This window comes from Sphaerodactylus townsendi, linkage group LG03 (genome assembly GCF_021028975.2).
Source record: "Sphaerodactylus townsendi isolate TG3544 linkage group LG03, MPM_Stown_v2.3, whole genome shotgun sequence".
Taxonomy (NCBI): domain Eukaryota; kingdom Metazoa; phylum Chordata; class Lepidosauria; order Squamata; family Sphaerodactylidae; genus Sphaerodactylus; species Sphaerodactylus townsendi.
The window spans coordinates 115,139,726-115,162,905 of record NC_059427.1 but is presented as its reverse complement, the minus strand read 5'-3'; the positions used below and the strand labels follow the sequence as shown (position 1 = coordinate 115,162,905).

General features: G+C 45.3%; 1 protein-coding gene across 3 annotated transcripts in view; it reads right to left on the bottom strand.

Moving 5' to 3' along the window:
* B3GNTL1 (UDP-GlcNAc:betaGal beta-1,3-N-acetylglucosaminyltransferase like 1) overlaps positions 1 to 23,180 on the bottom strand; it is a 240,091-nt gene that overhangs the window by 165,846 nt on the left and 51,065 nt on the right. For 2 of the 3 annotated variants that reach the window (XM_048491468.1, XM_048491470.1), the window contains one exon: positions 7,316 to 7,411. The exons of the other annotated variant lie outside the window; for it this stretch is intronic. In XM_048491468.1, coding sequence (XP_048347425.1) covers positions 7,316 to 7,411 — 96 coding nt within the window. The remainder of the gene's footprint in view (positions 1 to 7,315; positions 7,412 to 23,180) is intronic. 3 annotated transcript variants of the gene reach the window in all.

The window sequence follows — 23,180 nt, the reverse complement described above, 5'->3', positions numbered from 1 at the left end:
TATGCCACCTCTCCAGGAACCTGCCCAATGTAGCTTACAAAATAGAAACAAAACATTAGAAGATATTAAAATCCAGCAGGAAAACATAGACCTTAAAAACAGACTCTGACAGCTTAAATAACACTTTCCCTACTGAAGTAGTGTAAAAATATCAACCCCTTAATTAAAAGCCTGTGTGAGATGATGTTTTGCCCTGGTATCTAAAAGAAAGGAATGTAGGCACCAGGCAATGGGCAAGGCATCCCATAAGTAAGGTGCCACTACTGAAAAAGACCTGTTTCTGGTTGCCGCTCATCTCCACTCTGAAGGCAAGAGCAGAGAAAGCAGGGCTTGTGAGGTCGATCTTAACTAGAAAACTGGACAATCTGGGAGAAGGCTGTGCTTCAAGTATACTGGCCATAAAACCACTTAGGGGTTTAGAGATGAGAACCAGCACTTTGGATAGTGAGCAGAAACAAATGGGTAGCCAGTACAAATCTTTTAACACCAGGGAGATACAGTTCCTGCATACCACTCCTGACAATAGCCTGGCTGCTGCATTTTTGGATGGGCTGAAGTTCTTGGAACCATTTTCAAAAACAACCCCACACAAAGCACATGACAGTTAACCAAACAGAATGTAAAGAGCCATAAAGGATCCAACAGGACCTCCCAAGCAACAAACCTGTTTCTTCAGGGGAAATGCAACCCCATCCAGGACAGACCAAGTCTTCAGTCCTCATGCAGCTTTGTCACTGACCGGAAGCAAGTCAAGGTTAGTTATAACTGAGCTTGTTTACTGGCCCTCATTCATTTCGTTACTATCCCCAGTCACCAGTCCAGGACTTCCACAAACCAACCTGACTCAGCTGTTAATGAGAAGCGGAGCTAATTGTCAACCCATTGTTGGCACTTTACTCCAAATCCTCCCACAGATTTCACACAGATGTTGAACAGCATAAGGAACAAGTGGGGAGCCAGCAAAAAATACCATGGGACCAAGAAGTAGACCCTCAGCACTACCTTTCTGAAATCAGGCAGTCAACCGAGAGAGGAACATGATGCCCTCCACCCTCATGATGAGAGAGGAACATGATGACCTCAACCAGCCTCTCCAGAAGAATACCATGGATTATGGCCGTGGTGACGAACCTATGGCACTCCAGATGTTCATAGACTACAATTCCCATCAGCCCCTGCCAGCATGGCCAATTGCTGGCAGGGGCTCATGGGAATTGTAGATCATGAACCTCTGGAGTGCCATAGGTTCACCACCACTGGATTATGGTATTTAACACTGCAGAGAGGTTCAGAAGAACCAGCAGGGGCACACTCCCCCATCACTCTTCCAGAGAAAAAATTATTAAAGTGACCAAAACCATTTCTGTCCCAAAAACAAATAACTTTAACCCGGTCCATTGGTAGACTTACCCTGAAGGGGCCTTCTCCTGGACGGCGACGAGGGCATCCTGATTGGGTGATTCCTAGCTCATTCTCAGGGAGGCAGGACCTAATTTTGTCGTCACTTCCTGAGGAGGGCTTAGACACCCATCCTTGCTCAGTATTCGATTAATCTAATAGTATAGAGTGAAAACTGACTCCAAACATAAGAGCAAAACATTAGGAAGTAACAACATGGAACATGAAACTGGCAACAGGCCTACTGAATCTGATTTGAACATAACTGCGTGTCCATTTGCGTATATTTTACGGGGGGGCCAGGATGCCCTCGTCGCCGTCCAGGAGAAGGCCCCTTCAGGGTAAGTCTACCAATGGACCGTTCTCCTGGAGGCGAGGCTCGGGCATCCTGATTGGGACCTCCCCGAGCAGTGTCCCTAATGGGTGGGATCATTCTCCAAATATATGTTCTAGGACTCGGTGTCCAAAGGCTGTGTCGTTGTCGGCTATAGATTGTAGTCTATAATGCTTGATAAAGGTGGTAATGGAGGACCACGTTGCTGCTTTGCAAATGTCCTCGACCGGAATTTGGCGCCTAAAGGCAGCATTGGCTGCAGTGCACCTGGTGGAATGTGCCGTGACTCCTGGTGGGACCGGGATGTTGGAGGCCCTGTAGGCTTCTGTTATGCAGGCTCTGATGGTGGAGCTGATGGCTGCTCGAGACATCTGAGTTCCCAAATTTGGCGCGGAGACGTTAATGAGCAGGGACTCAGTTTTTCTGATGTCTTCCGTGCGAAGGATGTAGGCCTTGAGGGCTCTCCTGACATCCAGGGTGTGCCAAAGAATTTCTTTGGGATGTTTTGGATTAGGAAAAAAGGAAGGTAGTATGATTTCCTGCTTGAGGTGGAATTGTGATCCGACTTTTGGAACAAATGAAGGGTCCAGGCGCAGGACCACCTTGTTCTTATGGAACAGGCATAGTTGCGGATTTACTGATAGGGCACGGAGTTCAGAAATTCTTCTTGCTGACGTGATCGCAATCAAGAAAGTCAGTTTCATCCTGAGCCATCGTAGAGGTATCGATTGGATGGGTTCGAATGGGGACTTTGTGAGTGCATTCAGTACAGTGTTCAGTTTCCATGTAGGAAATCGATGAATAACTGGTGGCTGACTTTGCTTTACTCCTTTCAAGAATCTAATGATGTCTGGGTGTTTTGTGGCACTGTGACCCTGAAGTCTGATCCAGACGGTGGATAGTGCGGCCATCTGTCTTTTAAGGGTCGCGCTTCTGAGGCCCCGTTCTGCTCCCTCTTGAAGGAAGGCCAGGACCTGTGCCACCTTTGGGTGCAGAGGGTCGTAGCGATGAGTGTTTGCCAATTTGACGAAGGATCTCCAGGAGGAGTCGTAAATTCTGAGAGTGGGTGGCCTTCGTGCTGCGATGATGGTGTTGATAACTTTTTTGGGAGTATCCTTTTCTTTCTAACGCTGCACATTCAAGTGCCATGCGGTTAAGCAAAACCACTCTGGGTTGTGGTGTAGAATGGGACCCTGGGACAGCATGTCTGGCGGCGTGGGGAGGCGGAGTGGAGGAGCAACTGACAGCTGTAGAATGGATGAAAACCATGGTCTTCTCGGCCACCATGGTGCGACTAGAATAATCTCTGCTCCCTCCTTCCAGACTTTCCTCAGGAGCTTGGGGATGACTGGCGCAGGTGGGAAGGCATATAAGAGGCCCTGAGGCCACGCTGAGGTCAGTGCATCGGTGGCCGCTGCGCCGGGGTGATGGAATCTGGTGAAGAAGATTGGCAGCTGGTGGTTTTTCTCCAAAGCGAAGAGGTCTACCTGCGCTGTCCCAAAATGTTGACTGATCTAACGAAATATGGATGGATGAAGCTTCCATTCCGCTTCCGTGACTGTCTGGCGACTCAGCCAGTCGGCTTCCACGTTGAGATTTCCTCTGATGTGTTCTGCTGTCAGTGACTTGAGGTGTTTTTCCGTCCAAGACAGGATGATGGCTGCCTCCTGGTGTAGCTGGAGGGATCTGGAGCCCCCTTGATTGTTGAGGTGGGCTTTGGCTGCCACATTGTCTGTTCTCACCAGTACGTGGCGGCCTTGGATGAAGTGGTGAAAGTGTTGAAGGGATAGCCGAATGGCCATCATCTCCAGTAGGTTGATAGGGAGGCGAGTCTGGTTCGGACTCCACACTCCTTGGGCTATGTTGTGTTGACTGGAGGCTCCCCAGCCCCGTAGGCTGGCGTCTGTGAATATTTGTATTTTTTGGTCTTGGAGATAAATCTTCCCGGTGGAGAGATTTTTTAGGCGTGACCACCAGATGAGACTGTGACTGGCTTGTGTTGAAAGTACAAGGGTTTTGTCCTTCTTTTGCATGATATGCCACTGATGGGGACGCAGAAATCTCTGGAGCGCTCTTGCGTGGAACCTCCCCCACTGCAGCATATCTATGATGGAGATGAAGAGACCCATCAGTTTGGCCAGTTGTAGTAGTGCCACCCGCCTTGCTTTTATGAAGGATGTTGCTAGCCTCTGAATTTTTACGGCTTTGGCATGAGGTATGAATAACGCGTTGGCCTTGGTGTCTATTATGGCTCCGAGGTGTTCCATGCGCGTGGTGGGCACTAGAGAACTTTTTTGTAAGTTGATTAAGAAGCCATGATAGGCCAGCGTCGTCATCACTGACTGGACGTCCCTCCTTGCCTGTTCCTTGGACGTTGATCGTATGAGGATATCGTCCAGGTAAGGGTGGACGTGGATGCCCCTTTCTCTCAAGGCCGTGATGGGCGCTAGTAGTACCTTGGTGAAAACTCTGGGGGCTGTGGCGAGCCCGAACGGTAAAGCTTTGTATTGGAAATGTTGGTCTTCTACCGCGAACCTCAGGAAGCTCCTGTGTCGGGGATTGATGGGCACGTGCAGGTACGCTTCGGTGAGGTCCAGTGATGTTAAGTGGTCCCCTGGTCGAAGGTTCTCCACGATGGACCTGAGGGTCTCCATCTTGAAGCGACGTAGTCTGATGGATCTGTTGACGTATCGTAGGTTCAAGATGGCTCGCCATTCTCCGTTCCTCTTGGGGACAGTAAAGAAGTGGGAGTAGACTCCGCAGAAGCGTTCCGAAGGAGGTACCTGCTCTATGGCTTGGATTTGTAGGAGGTGACGAATGGCCTCCTGAGTTCTTAGTCTCTTTTCCCGGTTTCTGAGAGTGGGAAAGGCTTGGAATCTTGGTTTTGGTATTCTGAAGAACTCTATGAGGTAGCTGGTTGTGACTACCTCCTGTGTCCATCAGTCGACATGGCTGCCCGTCCAGCGGTGATGGAACTTTTGAAGTCGGGCGCCGACCGGGGTATTTGTTTTGTCATGATCTGGCGGGGCGGTCCGGCTGGAAGGATTTACCTCCTCTGCCTGGTCTGAAGTTTGAGGAACGAAAGGAAGACTGGTTAGAGTAATTGTTGTTGTTGTTGTTGTTGTTGGCACGCCTGCGTGGGGCGTTGGAGTTGGACCAGCGTCTGCCATCTCTGGAGGTGCGTGGAAGGGTGCGCTGGGACCTGAATGTGGAATAGGATTTGTAACCTGAGCCCTGTTCTGATCTAACATACTTGGGCATGGACTTTTTATTTCCTTTGGACTCAACCAAGACCGCGTCCAGGTCCTTGCCAAATAGTCTTGCACCATGGTAGTTGTATGTGGAAACTACCTGTTTTGAGTGGAAATCGGCCTGCCAGGCTCTAAGCCAGGCTTGTCTCCTGACCACTACTCCGAGGCCCATGATGCGGGACACTAGGGTAAGAGCGTCTAAGTTGGAGTCTGCCCAGAAGGAAACTGCTGACAGCATCCTTTCCATTCCTTCTCTAATTCCTACGTGTTCAGGGGGGATGATGGAGAGGATTCTTCGAGCCCATATGATAGCGGCTCTGGCCATAGTGGCCGAAGGGGCTAATGTTCTTAACACTAAGGCTAAACGGTCGTGCATTCTTTTGAGTAAGATCTCACCCTTTTTATCAAAGGGGTCCTTTAGTGTACCCTCTCCATCCTTAGTAACAAGGCCCCCCGACTGGACGGACACCACGGGGGCGTCAACTAGCGGTGTTTGTAGGATGTTGTGTATGTGCTCTGGGAGCACATATAGTTTTTTGAGGAGGGAGGGGTAGCTTTTATTGGCATCGAGGTTGAGCCACTCCCTCTTGATTTTCTTCTCGAAATACTCTGGTAAGGGGAAGGCACGAGGGGTTTCCTCAGATTGAGGAAAGATTACTTTGGTCCCTCTGGGGACTCCCTTAACTGGTTTTTTGGATCCATCTGGGGCAGACGGGTCTTCTGCGTCTTCCTCATCGTGAAGTTCCAAAGCCGAGATGGTTTTGGTGATCATGAGCAGGAGTTCCTCTGGTTTGAAAAATCTTTTACATTGCTCATGGGGCTCGGTAGGGATTTCCTCTCCTTCAGAGAAGTGCTCTACCGGTTCTAGGGTTTCTCCCTCGCTACTCCCCTCCTCGGGAACGTTAAGAGGGTCCCTGTAGGCTGAGGTGGATGGAACTGGAGCTATATCGCCTCTTGCGTTTATGTCTATGGCTGGATTTATGGCGCCCTCTGCCGCGGCTTTTTTGTTTTTGTTTGTCATAAATGGAAATCTCTTTCCTTAACTTTTTGGTAAAGAGGTGCATTAACTGCGCAGGAGAGGCATTGGCCCAGGAAGACGTATCTGTTAAGGAGATGGACTTTGGTGAAGTACCTCCACCCGCCACAGGGGCCCGCTCTTGCCTTGTCTGCTCTGTGTCTGAGACACTGAGACTGGATCTGCTGCGTACGTCCTCCTCCTCCTGATTGATTTCTTCCCCGCCCCCTCTCTCTGCAGAGGAGCAGGATCGCTCTCTGCCTTCCTCTTCGGTCTGGGATGGAGGGGGGCGCGGGGGGAGTTGCGGAGCTTCGCCATCCACGTCCTGCGAGGGGACGCTGGTGCTCCGGTCCTGGGCGGCGGCCTCCGTTGGTTTGCGGCGCTTGGCTGGGGCCGCTTTCGTTTTCGCGCCTTTTTCTCCCGCTGAGGCTGGCGGTCCGGCTGACGCTGCCCTGTCCGCCGCCGTCGCCGCGGGTTTTTTGGCTTTTTTGGGAGCCTCCGACGTGGCACTCGGTTTTTCGGGGCGTTGCTTCCCGTGGCGGGTAGCTGCCCGGGTACCTTCTGCCGCGGACCTTCCATAGGCCTCACGCGGCGGGGAGAAGGAACGGAGGGAAGCCATGTGAGAAGCCTATGCGCTGATGCAGCCTTTTAAAGAACTCTTTCACTCTGCTTTTTTCCTGCCTAAGGCAAGGAAGGGGGGGGAGGGAATGACGGACACGGACACAGACACAACTTACTGGGTAAGGAGACACACCAGACGGAAGGAATAGAATAAGGAATAGAATAAGGAACCTAAGAGGCTTGGAGCCCTAGCCAAGCCCTGCACTCCCTATCTAGGCAGGAACAATACTGAGCAAGGATGGGTGTCTAAGCCCACCTCAGGAAGTGACAACAAAATTAGGTCCTGCCTCGCTGAGAATGAGCTAGGAATCACCCAATCAGGATGCCCGAGCCTCGCCTCCAGGAGAAAGGTCAATTATGGTCAACAGCACGTGGCCAAAATATTGCCCAGTTTATAATGTAGTGATACTCTCCCCTCATTATAAACAGATGCCACACGCAAGCACTTTGCCAGTTCTAACATTTGGTTTTTATGTTGTTTGAGGTCTCCAACTTCAAAAAAGGTGTTCAAACTGTTATCCACATTCAACAAAAAGCCCACCTGCTCAAAAGAATGCCTCAGAACCCTGACTATAAACTGTCTTTTGTTCACCAGATTTTGTGCAAGAAGCTACCACATGCAGCAGCAGGTTATTCAGCATGATGGGAAGTAAGTGTTCAGCTACCTTAAAACTAACAATGGCTATTATCAAATACCTGAGTCACAAGTTGCTCATTCGTTAGACTATTGATCCAACGAGTGTATCGCTGAGTGGCCTCTGCTGGTTCTCTCTTAACTCGGCAACCTACAATCTGAAAATAAGGAGAGGGGCGGGGGCAGAGAAAGACATTGTTAATATAGCAGATATTAGAACCAAACTAGATTGAAAGGTCACACTGGATATTCATTATTAAAAAATTTGTTCCTAAAAACAAACACCAAGGGCCAAATTCTAATTGGAACCACAGTACTGGGCCAAAGGGAGTTCAATTCTTTCCCCTGTACACCATTTTTCAACAGACAACCACTATAATTAGCCTTGATAGAGGAAAACAGCAGGCAAGGGGATGTTTTCCAGGAGAAAATGGCACAGGAGAAAAAAAGGTGTTTTTGGAAAACTTCCCAGCATTCTGGCCACAATCTGAATTGGGATTCCCATGGCTTTTTTTCAGAGTCAAAAACACATTGAAACATCTGGCCATTTCTAGTTTGGCCTAACTTGAAACCTAGCAGAGGAAAATTACTTCAGAAGTTCTGTGAAGCAAACAAGACAGTTCTGGGCTTTGAAACCCATAAAAATAGTGTTCACTTTTGTCATGTAACTGAGTTACAACTTTACTTATACCAAACTAAAACAATTTAGCTGGCAGAACTAGCAGCAACAAAAGCTAACTTCATGGAAGCGTATGTGAAAATTAAAATAAATCTGCTTGAAAGGCTGTGAAGTTGTTCTCTGCTATGAGTAGGGTGCCTTCTGTCACACCCAAGGCTAACTTGAGCCAATATGTTCCACAATCTTACAGTCAAGCTAGATGTTATGGTGGCCACAGGTCCAACCTATGGTCACCAGCAGCAATTTCGAAGACCCCGTAGCCTTCTAAAAATGCTATTTCAGAACTTGAGGGAACAAGACGGCATCCTCACAGCATTTTTAAATGGCTACAGGGTCTTCAAAGTTGTCACGGGTTGGAGCTGTGGCTCTCTTAACATCTCGTCTGGCCCTTAGATCCCGGTCTGAAGTGATCTAAGCAAGTTCAGCAACTTTAACATTGTTATTAAAATTGAGGACACGGCTGCTACCCCACACATATTCATACATTACATTCTGGAAGCTTTGGAAAACATTGTATTGTGTTTTTATTCCTACTGTCAGCTGCCTCAAGGGCATAGGTTACCAATATTAGAAACAAATAAAGCCATGTTAACCACATACACATATAAGCAAGAGCACGTGGCGTTAATGAGAACGCTGCGTACCTTCACTTTCTGAACTACCAACCTGCAGGCCACTCTGGCAGCAGTAAAATCCAATAACATTAGAGGGGCTGAAAGAAGCATACAAACATATACAGTTTCCTCAGTCTGCCAATATGTGCGGCCAGAAGGGCCTCCAAGCGCATTTGGACTTTTCTGCTAATTATGAATCCAAAGAAAGCAGAAGTGATCTTGTGCTAATTGCAGTGTTATCCAACATTTCACACCTGCTGCAGCCTCTCTTTTTTCAGACTTTGATAAAGAAGTTGCAGCTCTGGAGCAGTTGGCAAATGTTATAGACATGAACATTAAGACTGGTGTCTTATGAATTCTGAACTTTCGTTGCAGGCTTCAAATACTTGTTTATTCACAAAGCATCTTAACTAAAGAAAAAGGTAACTGCATTTATATAAAGCCTGCTGCACAACTTATGACCCAACAAGCCAAACACTGGCCGCCAGCCATGTTCGTGGTTTGCCAGGGACAATTAACCTCGTCTTTGCTGTCTGCCAAGGATAGCAAAAAACAGAACAATTATCAACCATCTGCCAGGCTACAATATATGACTGGGTCACTAGTTGTGCACGCCTGCCTGACTACATGTTGCAGGTTGCCAGATTTAGTGGTATTAGAAAGCTCTTAAACTTGCATTGTATCTGTATTGCTACACAAGAACTTTACAGCCCAATCCAGATCAGCCGGGGTGGGGAGGGGGGTGAATGTTCATAGGGAGCAGTGGAGGGGGAAAAGGCTCTGCAACTATGAAACCCAGAAGTTCGGGCCGCCACTGAGCAATGCCTGTGTCCACTCAGATGCTGGAACAGGGGGCATAGGCCGAGGTATTCCCACTTTCCCTGGTGTCACAGCCCGGGAATGTCAAATCCTGGACCTTCGCACTTATGCCGCACAAAAGTACAACATTAGCCATTGTCAGCAAAGGGGCAATTTGGGCGTCAGGAAGGATTTTGAGTTTTGCTCCCTTCTGCACTACCCAAAACCTCTTTGGAAGTGGCACAGCCCTGCCTTTGCCATGCCATCTCCAGCCGCCACAGCTCATTCTCCTGTCATCAATATAACATCAGATTGTTCCCCACCACCACCAAGAAGCCAGCCATGACTGCAGCTTGAAAACTGAACATTCTTCCACTGCACAAAAATAAGATCATAAGAAAGAGCCTGCTGGAACAGACCAGAGTCCATCTAGTCCAGCACTCTGCTACTCGCAGTGGCCCACCAGATGCCTTTGGGAGCTAACATGCAGGATGTGAAAGCAAGGGCCTGCTGCTGCTGCTGCTGCTGCTGCTCCCAAGCACCTGGTCTGCTAAGGCATTTGCAATACCCAGGAACAAGAATGTCTGAGATCTGAAATGTTTGATCAGACAGTCTAGGCGCAAAGATCACAGAAATCAAGAATAAGGGGTTATCACTGAAGGATGCCTTTGGTATGCGGACATAAAAACTAGGTCTAGATCCCTGAACTGCTAAAGACTGGCACACATATAAAAGTTTGCTTTATATTCTGAGCTGCAGAAGAATATTCAAAGAATTAAGAGCTTTTTGGGAGTTCTTTATGTGTTTTTAAGTTAATTTTATATTTTAGCTGTATTTTAATTGTCAAAATGTTTAAATAGTTTTTTTTATATTTGCAATCTTATGCCTAACTGGGCAAAAAGGCAGCATAAGTATGTTTTAAATACATAAAAATGTATACTTGATTGACACATTCCGGTAGCCATAATATTCACCATTAGCTGAAAGCATTCTATCAACTTTCTATCAATACTGGTATGTGTGTCAGTATATAATTGTGGTGGCGAACCTATGGCACTCCAGATGTTCATGGACTACAATTCCCATCAGCCCCTGCCAGCATGGCCAAATGGCCAATGGCACATGTGAAGGGTGTGTGTGTGCAATGCATATTGCTATGTATTTATAACAGTTTAAACTATCTCAGGCATACATGCTCACTAATTTCCCCAAGAAAGACTGCCAGTCTACCTCTTTTCCTAATAATCTGTAGGACACAGGCCTTTCAGATGTACAAAAACTGAGAGAAGAAACACTTTGGATCTGGTCAGAAGCATGATTCATCCTAAACTAATTGTAGACAGGCTACTTTAATTTAAGAAGAGGGCATTACACGGGGATTTACTTGCATATATTAAGCAAGAAAGACTTTCTTTTCATAGGGTTTACTAAATAAGCCGTAAGCACAGGACCAGAATTGTGCACGTGGAAATTCAGAGAAGTAGGTTTAGGGTAGAAAAAAGCGAAGTGCTGGGCAAACAGAATCCTGCCTGTCTGAAAGGTATGCCATAACAAAAAGATAAGGAAGCTTAGCTTCTATACACAAAGAAAACTGACCCGGCCAAAGCTGCACAAATATAAATTAATGAACAGCTGCCAGGAGGTGACAGATCAGTATTAGCATAGGGTTTCTTATGGCCAGGTTTCCAATTAAAGTAGAATAGTCCTCTGGTCTGCTCCTACTTTCTGACCAATCTGTGAAAAGCAGAAAACCAAGCAGACTTTAAAATGTGGTTTTATGCTATCATTGCGAGTATGGTATAGTGGTGAGAGAACAGGATCTGGAAGATACAGATTCGGATCCCCACTCTACCACCGAAGCTGGCTGAATGACCTTGGGCTAGTCACACTCACTCAGTCTATTCCACCTCTCAAGGCCATTGTGAGAATAAAATAGAGAAGAGGGGAACAATGTAAGTTGCTTTGGAGACCCACAGGGATGAAAGGCATAACTGAAGTAAAGAAATAGATTGCAACACTTCCAATGTAACTGAGAAGTGATATGCTAGATAGGCAGCTCCTAGAACTGGCACAGGGCTGTGCCAGCTCATTTGCCCACCTCACTAGCGTATGTGGCACCTATACCAGAAGGAGGGCAAACGTGGGGGGAGGGCAAACATGGAGGTGGGCAGGTGCCACAAAGGAACCTGCCACCTGCAGAGCTGTGCTGGCCTTAAGGAATACACTGGTATGGCTGGAGGCAGGCTAGGGGTATTCCCAGGGGTGCAGCAGACTTTAGCTTCCACTTGGCTTTTGGCCTGGGAATGCCCTTGCCACAGGCCTCCAAGTTATATCACCGAAAAAGGATGGTGCAAGTCTGTTTTCACCAATGGGGGCTTTTCAGGTGCCCAGGGATTCTTCTGTTTTTGCTGACTTCCCAGGCCACCTGGAAATCCTCTGGAGGGGGCATGGAAGTGGTGCCATCCTCAGCTGCCATGGTCTCTGGATTGGGCTGAAAGGTTCTTTCTGACATTTGCAGTACCTTTGGGTAACTATACTACCAGCCCTATTCATGAATCAGTTAAGTTGGAGTAATTGGATTTAAAAAAAACAAATTCCACTGATGTCAATAGAAGCAGTGGCGAATTTACCTAGGGTGAGGGGTACCGTCTGTCCTGGGTGACACTAATCTGGTCATCTGGGAGGAGCAAAATCAGCCCCCCAAGTGACCAGGAAGACGGCAAGGCAGCAAGAAGTCCTGCTACCTCATCATCTTTGGGCACTCTTGGCCATGCCCATGTTGTCAATGACATGGGCAGGGCAAGGGCACCTTAGGACACCACCACCCCAGCCTCGCCCCCCCGGCTCCCGGGATAAATGACTGCCATCCCCCATCCTCCGAGAGCTGAGGCTGGGGGCAGGGTTTGGAGAGGTGCTTATAAAACACTTGGCCACAGTGCTTATAAAAGCAGCTCTCGGAGGAAGGAGGGCGGCAGTTGTTTCTGCTCTCCCCAGAGGGGAGGGCAGAAGGGACTGCCAGCTGAGAGCGAGGGGGGAGGAGCCCTGCCCCACTCCCAGGTGCAGTATGGGGGGGGGGGTGCCCGGAGACAGTTCTGTATACAGAATATACAGAAGGATTCCAATTGACATTGTTTAGATTCTGAAAAAAACAACATTAGCCCAATTCCAGGGGAAACAGGTTCACAATTCATTTAATTCTGTGATTCACCTAGACCAGTTCTCCAGAACGCAAGATCCACTTTATCTAAACCAGTAATCTTCAACCCACGGGTTGAAATGGGGTTGCAAGCCCCTATACAATTATCATTTCTGTAGGTGATTTATGTGGGGGTGGGGGAAGGACTGCTTGCTAATATGCATTTGTACAAAACAAGAGCCCTGTACTTCCTGCCTCCCTTTACATTCACACTGAGAGGAGAGAAGACAATGATGCAAAGTGACTTCGGAGCAGAGAGACATTCTTTTTAGCACTGACTGGTTCAGAGACTCTGACTACCCCTCTTTCTGTCATGTGACTCTCACATTATTACTTTCTACCACATATTTCACACACTCCTGCCTGCAGGCTTGAATTCTGGAAATGAAAGGACAGAAGGCCGCAGTACTGAACAACTAACTGGCATCTTCTCTAAAACTGAACATCTTCACCAGTCTTAAGGTGGAGTCTGGAGTTCTTCCAGAATCACAACTGGTTTGCAGACAACAGAGAAAAGCTTCCCTGGAGGAAATAGCAGCTTCAGAAGGTAGTACTGTACGGCAGAGGTCTCCAACTTTTTTCAGCTTGTGGGAACCTTTGTAATTCTGACACAGCATGGTTAGTTCAACCACCAAATGGCTGCCACAAGAGGTGGAGCCAGCCAGAGAATGGCTTCCACAAGAGGCGGAGCCAGTCACACAGTGAAGATCCTTTTTTTAAAAAAAATCTGCATATCTATTCAGAAGCCTGCTCAGCCAAAGTTCTACCATGCCTAGTACCTTCATAAAAATGTCCATCCACTTTCTAAACATATTTGGAGGGGAACAGGGAAAGGTGTCAGCAGCTACCATGATGTCCACAGGCATCATGCTGAGGACACCTGAACAATGGCATAATACCTGCTGAGCTCCCTCTTCTCCACAAATTCTGCCATCCCCAGGGTCCCCTCCCCTTGCAAATTTCTGTCTCTGAACTTTCCTGTTCTCCTAATTTAAGTGCTTTCATTTAACTTAAACTGTCTACAATATAAATTGTCTTGCATGCAGTAAAAACCTCTTCAGTCAAGTACGCAAATACAAAAACTCACCAAAAGGGAGGGACATGCTATGCTTGCAGTTGTGAGGAATAATTAGGAAGTGACATTTATATCTTTCTTTCAAGACTATGTACATAAGGTAAAATTCAACAATGAGTTTGGCAAACAGCTCAAATGTATATAGCTAGAGTTAATAATCTGCACTAAGCTAAATAATAGTATTAATACAAAATTAAAAACCTTACTCTATTATGTTTCATGTGTGCACCATTCAAATTTGGACAAACTACTCATTGTTACAATAATCAACACGTAGGATCCTACTTGGAAAATCCTGGACAGCAAAATTACTACAACTTTATCTGATCTGGGTACTCCTGACAGCAGGTAATATAAAACTAGTTAGTGAATCAAAAGAGTGACCTAGAATCATTCCCCAGCCTCCCCAATCACTAGCTGATTAGCTAACATAGTGTAGTGGTTAAGAGTGGTGGACTCTAATCTGAAGAACCAGATTTGATTCCCCACTCCTCCATCTGAGTGGCAGAGGCTTACTGGGTGAACCAGATGTGTTTCTGTACTCCTACCTTCCTGCTGTGTGGCCCTGGGCTAGTCACTCTCTCACTCTCAACACTCTCAAGCCCACCTTCCTCACAAGGTGTATGTTGTGGGGAGAGGAAGGAAAAGGAGCTTGTAGGCCACCTTGAGTCTCCTTACAGGACAGAAAGGTGGGGTAGAAATCCAAACTCGTCTTCCCTTCTTCTTCAACCTGCACTCTAATTCTCACTCAACCTAACCAACCATAAAAGGTTGTGTGAGGATAAAATAATGAAATAGAGAACCCAGGTATATCACCTGACCTTAAGCTCCTTGGAGGAAGGATGAGTTAGAAATATAGTGGATATGGTTTTCTAAGATGGAATCCTGGGTTGATACAGCTCATGCACAAACAGTGTCAAAAGAGAAGGTTTTCTTTACCACTCCCATCAGTATATCTTGATTTTCAAACTTAATTACTCGGTGTGAGTTCCTTCTCTTTGGCTTATGTCTTAAACAGGTTTCCTACTTCATCTACTTCCATGAGTAATTCCATACCTATATTTATCACTTGCCTGTCCCACTGAGTCTTAAGGCAGATGACACAATGTGAAACAATGCAATCAAATATAATTAGATATCTAATAAGTAATCTAATAGCACTAGGACTACAACAATTAAAAATAAATTCAATCATGTTATTACTCTATAGCCGTGGTGGCGAACCTTTGGCATTCCAGATGTTATGGACTACAATTCCCATCAGCAGGGGAATAGCCTTATTACCTTTATGAAAATGCCTCCCTAAACAATTCTGTTTTACAGTTTGTGGAATATCAGAAGCACAGGAGTCTTCTTGACTTCCTCAAGCAAGCCATTCCACAAGGCAGGAAACACAACATACAAAGCACATCTATGGTAAGATACCCATTTTACCCATTTGAGAGCGGTACTTTCAGAAGGTTTGACTCAGACAAGTGAAGCTGTCACAATAGCAGAAGATGTAATCCTACAGACATGAAGCTTTAAGGCCTTAAACATATTTATATGTGATACCCAGTACCTTGAACTGAATCTGATAACTGATAGGTACCCAACTGAATCATTGCAGAATGAGTATAAAATGCATTCGCTTTCTAGCTCCCAGTAATGATCACGCTATGGTATTCTGTACCAACTGGAGTTCCCAAATTGACTTCAAGGGTGCTTTATAATAATTTAGGCTCATTCCGCACATGCAGAATAATGCACTTTCAAACTGCTTTCAGTGCTCTTTGAAGCTGTGTGGAATGGCAAAATCCATTTGCAAACAGTTGTGAAAGTGGTTTGAAAACGCATTATTTTGCGTGTGCGGAAGGGGCCTTAGTCACAAGATCACAATGGCATAGATCCATGTATCCAAACTGGCCAAGTCAAGTTTCCTAGCCATCTTCTAAGCTACAACAGGGTGTTTGTTGTGAGAGGGGAAGGGCAAGGAGATTGTAAGTCCCTTTGAGTCTCCTACAGGAGATAAAGGGGGGATATAAATCCAAACTACTCCTCCTCCTCTTCCTCTTCCTCTTCTTCTTCTTCTTCTTCTTCAATGAAGATGAAAGGAACCTTTTTTTTCACACCAGCATTGATTTACTTCTCCAGCTTGAGTTATACTAGAATTATATATCTTTGGTATATATTTAAGACATTATTAAACTCAAATGACTCAAGAAAAACAATCTCTTAAAATGTTTCTAAAGGTGGTAAAATCAAAAGTGCAGCTAAGCTCCTCTTGACAGGAATAGCTTAGTCTTCAGGCATTTACTGACAGAAACCTCCCTAAGCAACATTACGGATCCCTATTTATGTCTGTCTTCCAGTACACATACTATTCCTTCAGATTCTGGTACTACTTTTTCATCTTGAGAGTAGAAATGTTGCTCTTCATTGTACAAGCAATGTAAAACATTCTTAGTGACTGTGAAGCTACCACGAGTTGACCAAGTATAAGATACCATCCAAGGGAACATCTCCATCTTTTCTATGCTCAAGTTACTGTACTAACAAGTTACTGTACTATGCTCAAGTTACTGTCCCCGTAACTGTTGGCAATCATATGTCATAAGCAGCAAAAATGTACATACACATAAAATACATTTAAAGAACACATAATGACAAATGACAAAAGCAAATAAGTCAAGCAAGGAGTTATAGGGGAAGGCAAAAATCATTAGTTACTCTAAACCAGCAGTTGTGCCAATATTTTGTATATAAAGGCCATGTCAATGTGTGAAATTGTGTCACACATAACATGACAGTCTGTTTAGCAGCGCATATGAAATTCCCTTTATTACTCATGAGTTGCAAAATTCTTATTAATGAGTTATAGCAATATTTACATTACCTGGACATTGGGTGGATCCCACTACCTGAAAGTGAAAGGTACCAATAGTCATATTTCTTTCCTATGTTCCTCTTTCTCCGGTAAGCCTTTTAGACCTAGAAGGGAGAGGAGAGGGTAACTTGCCCCCTTTCTCCTCCCTATTGGAACTTCTTAAATCCAGGAATAAACTGGACTGCTGGAGGGAAGGGAATATGAGAAACATCCACAATCTTCATACTCATGGATTGAGGGATCCAACTCACAGTCTAGGCTTTTTTGGTGCATCATTTATTGTTTACAGTAGACAATGTAAGATTATACCTGTGAAAGCAATTTATAGAAAATTTTCTATAATAGCATACAGGGTCGGGATACAATACACTATTAACAGTTCACAAGTGTGTAAAAGGCACATGAGGAATCATGCTTGAATAAAAAGCTAAACAGAAGCTACAACTGGCATGCCTAGAATGCAAAATAAATCCTGGAACAAAGACCCAACTTTCATCAGGAACAACTATATTACAGTAGTACTATGAGCAGTAGCTGTTGAATTCAGGTCATTAATTATATACACAGTATAATTTTATGACTGCAAACTCTTAGAATTTGATTTTCATACATGTTTGATGCCTATTCTTTCACTTCAGATTATAAGTATTGGCTGCTGTGAAAAAGCAAGCCCTGGAAAAAGAAAAGTTCTTAGGTCTTACCGAGTTCCAAAATGTGACTGCAACAAACACAAAGATCTTATTATTCATGCTCTTCATGAAAAAGGGTATTCAAAAGGTCCTTTCTTACATTATTGCAAAACATAAACAAAAGCCACTCTAGAGTGATTTGATTATTGTTCTTCCATCCTTTTCAAATACAAAGCCAACAAGAGTCTAAAAGAACATTTTAAATAAATTGCTAAATCACGGGTTCCTGACTAAATGAATTCGTCCCAAAGCAAATTTCCTGCATAAATTCAATCTCTGCATAAAGTATGCAGAAAATCAATATTTGATTTCCTGTGAGAAGAATGAAACAAACACTGGGAGGGAGTTTAAGAAAATATATGAAGTAGCAAATAAGCCTTAGCCCTGAAGATAAGAGAAACCGCTCACTGTATTTCCACCCGTTGCTTCCAAAAAAAGTTTACGAACTCAAGAAAAACAATTCACCTCTATCCCTGAATTCTGAACATGGAGCAGAGATGGGGTGGGCAAGCAGGGTCAACAGGTATTGAACTGTGTTCTAGTGTCAAAGATGCAAACTGGCTACACACCTCCAGGATTCTCTCCCATTTAATGTTATTGCTAATTAGAAGATTTTCATCACACAGTGCAATTTTCTCACCTTCCGACTTCTACAGAAACCCAATATACCTCTGGAAATGAGCACAGGGTAAAGCTCTCTCCAGGACACAGAGGAGTAGCAATAAAATCCCCCTTCTCCTTCAATCATCAGAAGTGTGCAGTGGGATCCACTCCTTGCATTAAGAGAAAATTGGTTCCGTCAGATATTACTGGATTGGACACATTGTTACCATACCGCCCTGCCATAGCGGGGGGAGTGCTTATTCACAGGTATCCCAGGTTACATGCCAGCCTAAAGGGTGATGCTGGCGTTGCAGAGATGGGGAGTCCATTCTCTGGCAATAGCCAGGTCTACCTACAATGGACTTCCAAGAATTTTTTTCTTTCTGCTCCCATGCTCTCAGCCATAGCAGCACATTTTCCTCTCCACAGCCAAAGAACAATGTATCCTCAACACCATATAGTAGCCCTGCTGAATGGATACTCATTTCCAGCCATAAGAGGACCCTAATGACATTTACTTCCCTGGTGATTTTAACCCAGATGCTCCCTTCTGTAACTAATTTCTCTGGCCACCTCATAGAGCCGTGGTGGTGAACCTTTGGCACTCCAGATGTTATGGACTACAATTCCCATCAGCCCCTACCAGCATGGCCAATTGTCCATGCTGGCAGGGGCTGATGGGAATTGTCCATGCTGGCAGGGGCTGAGGGAACTGCAGTCCATAACATCTGGAGTGCCAAAGGTTCGCCATAGAGCAGGGGTAGGGAACCTGCGGCTCTCCAGATGTTCAGGAACTACAATTCCCATCAGCCTCTGTCAGCATGGCCAATTGGCCATGCTGGTAGGGGCTGATGGGAATTGTAGTTCCTGAACATCTGGAGAGCCGCAGGTTCCCTACCCCTGCCATAGAGCATTCTACTATTTCTCAAACTATGTCATAGAGCATTCTACTATTTCTCAAACATTCCATCCGAACACCTCCCAGAGGTTGTCCTAACACCTCCCAAGCAGAGGCATTCCTCCCATTAGGCAAAGTGGGCAGCTGCCCTGGGCGCCACCTTGTGGTGGGCGACAAAATTGCAGGTTCATTTGTGGAGGATTTTGTATTTTCAGTGTTTTTTCCATTTTTGGCCTGCAGGGGGCGTGGATTTTAGGCTAGCAGCACCAAAATTTCAGGGATTTTTTTTGGGAGACTCTCTGATGATATCCACCCGGGTTTGAGTGAGGGTTTTGGTTTAGGGAGTCCAAAGTTATATGAACTCCCAAAGGGGAGTGCTCCCATCCCCCATTGTTTCCAATGGGAGCTAATAGGAGATGGTGGCTACACCTTTGAGGTCCCATAACTTTGGACCCCCTAGACCAAACTTCTAGAAAACCTGGGTGAGTATCATCAGTAGGGTCCTCCACGAAGTCTAATACCTTGAAATTTTTGTGCTGCTATCTTAATAATTGCAACTCCCCTGACAACAGGCACCCTAAATTTCCCCAGACTTCTCTTTTAAATTCACTTCCCTTCCCACCAATGCTTGTTTTCTTTCTTTCTGTTATTTTCTCAGTGCCTAATAAAGGTGGTGGTGGTGGCTGTTATTTGTTGTTATTATTATTGTTATTATTATTATTAGTAAATCTACCCCTTCGGCATGGATTTAAAGGGAGAATCAGGGCTCTAATTTGGAACACCATTGAAAATGATGCAGTTTGTGGGTGGATTCCAGCATCACTTGTTTAAAGCTAGGGAGCCCAGATTCCTCCATGCAAAATCCACCTTTAAAGGAAGAATCTGGGGTCCCCAGTTTTAAATAACATTGAAAGTGATGCTGTTTCCCCAACTGGGGACTGGATACACCACCATAGAAATGTTTCTATAGCTGTAATAAAACATTGTGAAAAGCATTTTGAAAATGTTTTCCAAACATTATTTCTTACAAAAGGCCCATTGCAGTGGCTAGGCTGGGAGTTGGGGGATGTCTCTATAATGATGAAGGTGACTTCCAAGGGGCGACCTGGTGGAAAAAAAATCATTGTTTGGTCATGGTGGGGAAGGTGGTCAGCCCATGGAGGGGGGCATCAAACTCAGAGTTTACCCAGGGCTCAAGTTTGCCCTCACGTCGCCCTGCGTCCCAAAGGGTTCTCCTGACACCTCCTGCAGTTGGTTCTTCTTCAACCTATAAAGATCCTGTACTCCTCCAAGCGCGGCCAATCCCCCAGTGCCATTGACACTTTTCCATCTTTGTCACTGTGCCCAACGTGTTGCCCCCTGGAATAAGATGCTGGCCATTTGGTTCTGAACCCTGGATCTTCACATTGCGATCAGGTATGCCATCTAGATATCCAGACTAGCTTGATTTTTCTCAGATCTTGCAAGCTAAGCAGGATTGGCCATGATTAATATTGGATAGTAGATGACCATGGAATACTAAGTAAAGCCAGCCAATGGCAAACCCCCTCTGAACGTCTCTTGCCTTGAAAATCCCTATTCCAGTGCTTCCCAACCCGGAGTATGTATACTGTAGTGTTTGGGGTTACACAAAAACAATACATAATGGGTTTGCTAATATAGGGGTACAATGTTAGAGAAATGGGTTGCCAAGGGGTACCCGAGTGAAGAAAGGTTGGGAACCACTGTCCTAGCAGAATTCCTCAAGTCAGAATGGTCACAGCTGAGACACCAGACTAAGATGCACCTACCCTTTTCAGGGACCAATTGTTATCTTATATTATTGTACAGAGTGTTTGGGGTGGTGTACAGGCCCTCTGGGTTCGTAATCACTGTGGAATAATACTCTGCACACTGCAGAGTCCCAGAGTCCCACCTAGTCCTCAAGCCAGAACAGATTGTTAAAGCTACTTTTCACCCATAAGTAAATAAGAGTGTTAGATACTGAGCACTTCTGAAGTCCTGTCCATTCTCTTTGATGTGCTAATAATGGGATCCAAAATCTTTTGAAATTCTGACCTTCAATTATGGGTGATGAATTCCTTGGTACCCATGTCATTCACACATAAAGACAACTAAAAATAAAAGGAAAAATAAGACATTTCAACTTGTTAGTGATTAAGAGCCCTCCAGGGAAATATAGTGATGTTCTTCCATATGTTTCTACAACAGGAAAAGCCCATTAAGATACATGAACCGAGCAACTCCTCCAAAGCAAAACTGATTTTCTAATGGACAACCTTAGGCCTGTTTCTAGACAAAAAATCCTGCCTCAATCTTTTAGACCTACAAACAGGTGGATAGGAATGAGACATTAAATCCCTTATTAAAGATTACTGTATAAAATCAGTAGTCAAGCATTAATAGGAAATGCCCTCTTATTAGTAAACAGTTCCATGTAAGCAAGAATAAAATGAAGGAAAAATCCACTGGGATGGAAAAATCCAAACCACATATGAACTGATGGGATATTGACTGGTGGTCCGAAACCATGACAGAGATCAGAGATTGTGGTAAAGAACTCAACATAAGTTCAGTGTGTGCTCTTAGTAGGGAAAAGTGAATTAAATGTCTTGGATTATTAGAAAAGGAATGCAATGGGGGAGGGAGCAAGTGAGAGATAGTAAAAGATGGCAGGAAAAGAAGGAGCAAGTAAAAGATGGCAGGAATGACCTTTGGAAACACAGAAGAGGCCTAAGAGTCCATTGGATACAGTGGAAACTAGAAATGCAAACTGACTTTCATGAACTCCCACTGGAAACACCATACTAACACACAAAGGGATTGGAACAAACATGAGCTCAGTTTTATGCTTAACTTTGGAATGATGGCTTTGGTGAAATGTACTATGATCCATGGACTCAATTAGACTGCTCTGAGCCAATGAAAGTCCCCAGGGTGGAATGATGGTCCCTAGGGATAGATTAAAAATGTTCTAGGATGGGAATGACAGCCATCAGAGTGGAATGATGGTCCATAAAATGCAGGGTGAGTGCTCTAGAGAATGAGATAGAGAGAGTCCCCAAAATTAAGTCGATGGTAAGTGGCTGAAGTGTTTGGTGACTGGAATGATAGGCCCCAAAATGGAAAAATGATCCATGGAACCAGATATAATTGCTCTGGGATTGCAATGACAACCCCCAGAGTAAACCAATTGCCCCTGGGACTAGTACTGATAGTCTAGGGAATATTCCAAGGAGACTCCCTGTCCCCACTACTCTTCATCATTGCTATGATTCCGCTCTCTATAATTCTGAAAGAAAACAGATCAAAGGATATCAGACAGCAAGAAACTCACCAAAAGAATTTCACACCTTCTATACATGGATGACTCAGTAAAACCTCTATGGAAAAAAATCAAAAAGCAGAGATTGAGTCACTACACTGAACACATTGTAGTGAGAGTCTTTAGCACTGACATTACAATGGATTTTGAACTCTGACAAGTGTGCAACTTTTGGAACTCAGTAAAGGAACAAACTTGCAACATGCCAGAATTGTTAATATGCCAAATGCCACTTAGAAATAAAGAGCTTACTTCAGTGAATAGAAGCTACAAAGCGAGGACCATTGGTAATTTCACCTGAAGGACCTTCTCTTCAGTAGGCAGGGGGGCCTTCTGGGTGGGTGGTTACCACCCCCCCTCTCAGGGAGGCAGGGATAAAAAACGTCACTTCCTGTTCAGGCTAGGACTCCTTAATTCCCCAGAAAACTCCTGACTGAGCAGTGAAACAAGAATATATGCATAACCATAGAAAGGAACAGGAAGGAATAACATGAAGATAGGCAACAGTTTTCCAGCTTGAGGAAAGCGGAGTTCCTCCTTGAGCGGATGATAGAGCTCCAGTATTTAACTAGGCCCTAATAGGAGATCTATTCCGGAACGCTTAGCGCTTTATAGGGAGGGGCAAGAAAGGTCCTCCCTGCCTACAAGAGAAAGAGTCCCTTCAGAAGTTGAGTACCAATAGTGGATTCTCTTGAGAAGGAGATCTTCTGGGTGGGACCTCCCCAAAGCAGTGTCCCCAAACAAAGGGTGGAGCTGCAGCTAAAGCGTCTATATAGTATGTTCTCATTTTCCCTCTTTTGACGAAGACTATCTCGGCCCAGCCCATATGCTGGAGCTTGTAGTGTCTGATGACAGGAGGACTGGGCTGGCCCATATGGCTGCTCTGCAGATTTGTTCAACAAGGCAGCTTTGTTCTGGGAATGCTGGGCGCTTGTAGCCGCCAGCTTCTGGTAAGATAGGCATTGATTCCTCCCAAGGAACTGAATGCGATGTAGGGCTTTGTGTGCTCCTCCACGGTGCAGGACCTAATAGCTTGGAGCTAATGGCTGCCCGGACATCTGGATGCCCCTAAGTTAGGAGAACCACGTTGATAAAGAGAGATTGTGTTCTGTCTGATGTACCACTATCTAGGAGAATAAAGGCTTGAGAGACCTCTGGCGTCCTAGGAGTGTGCCAGGTATGGT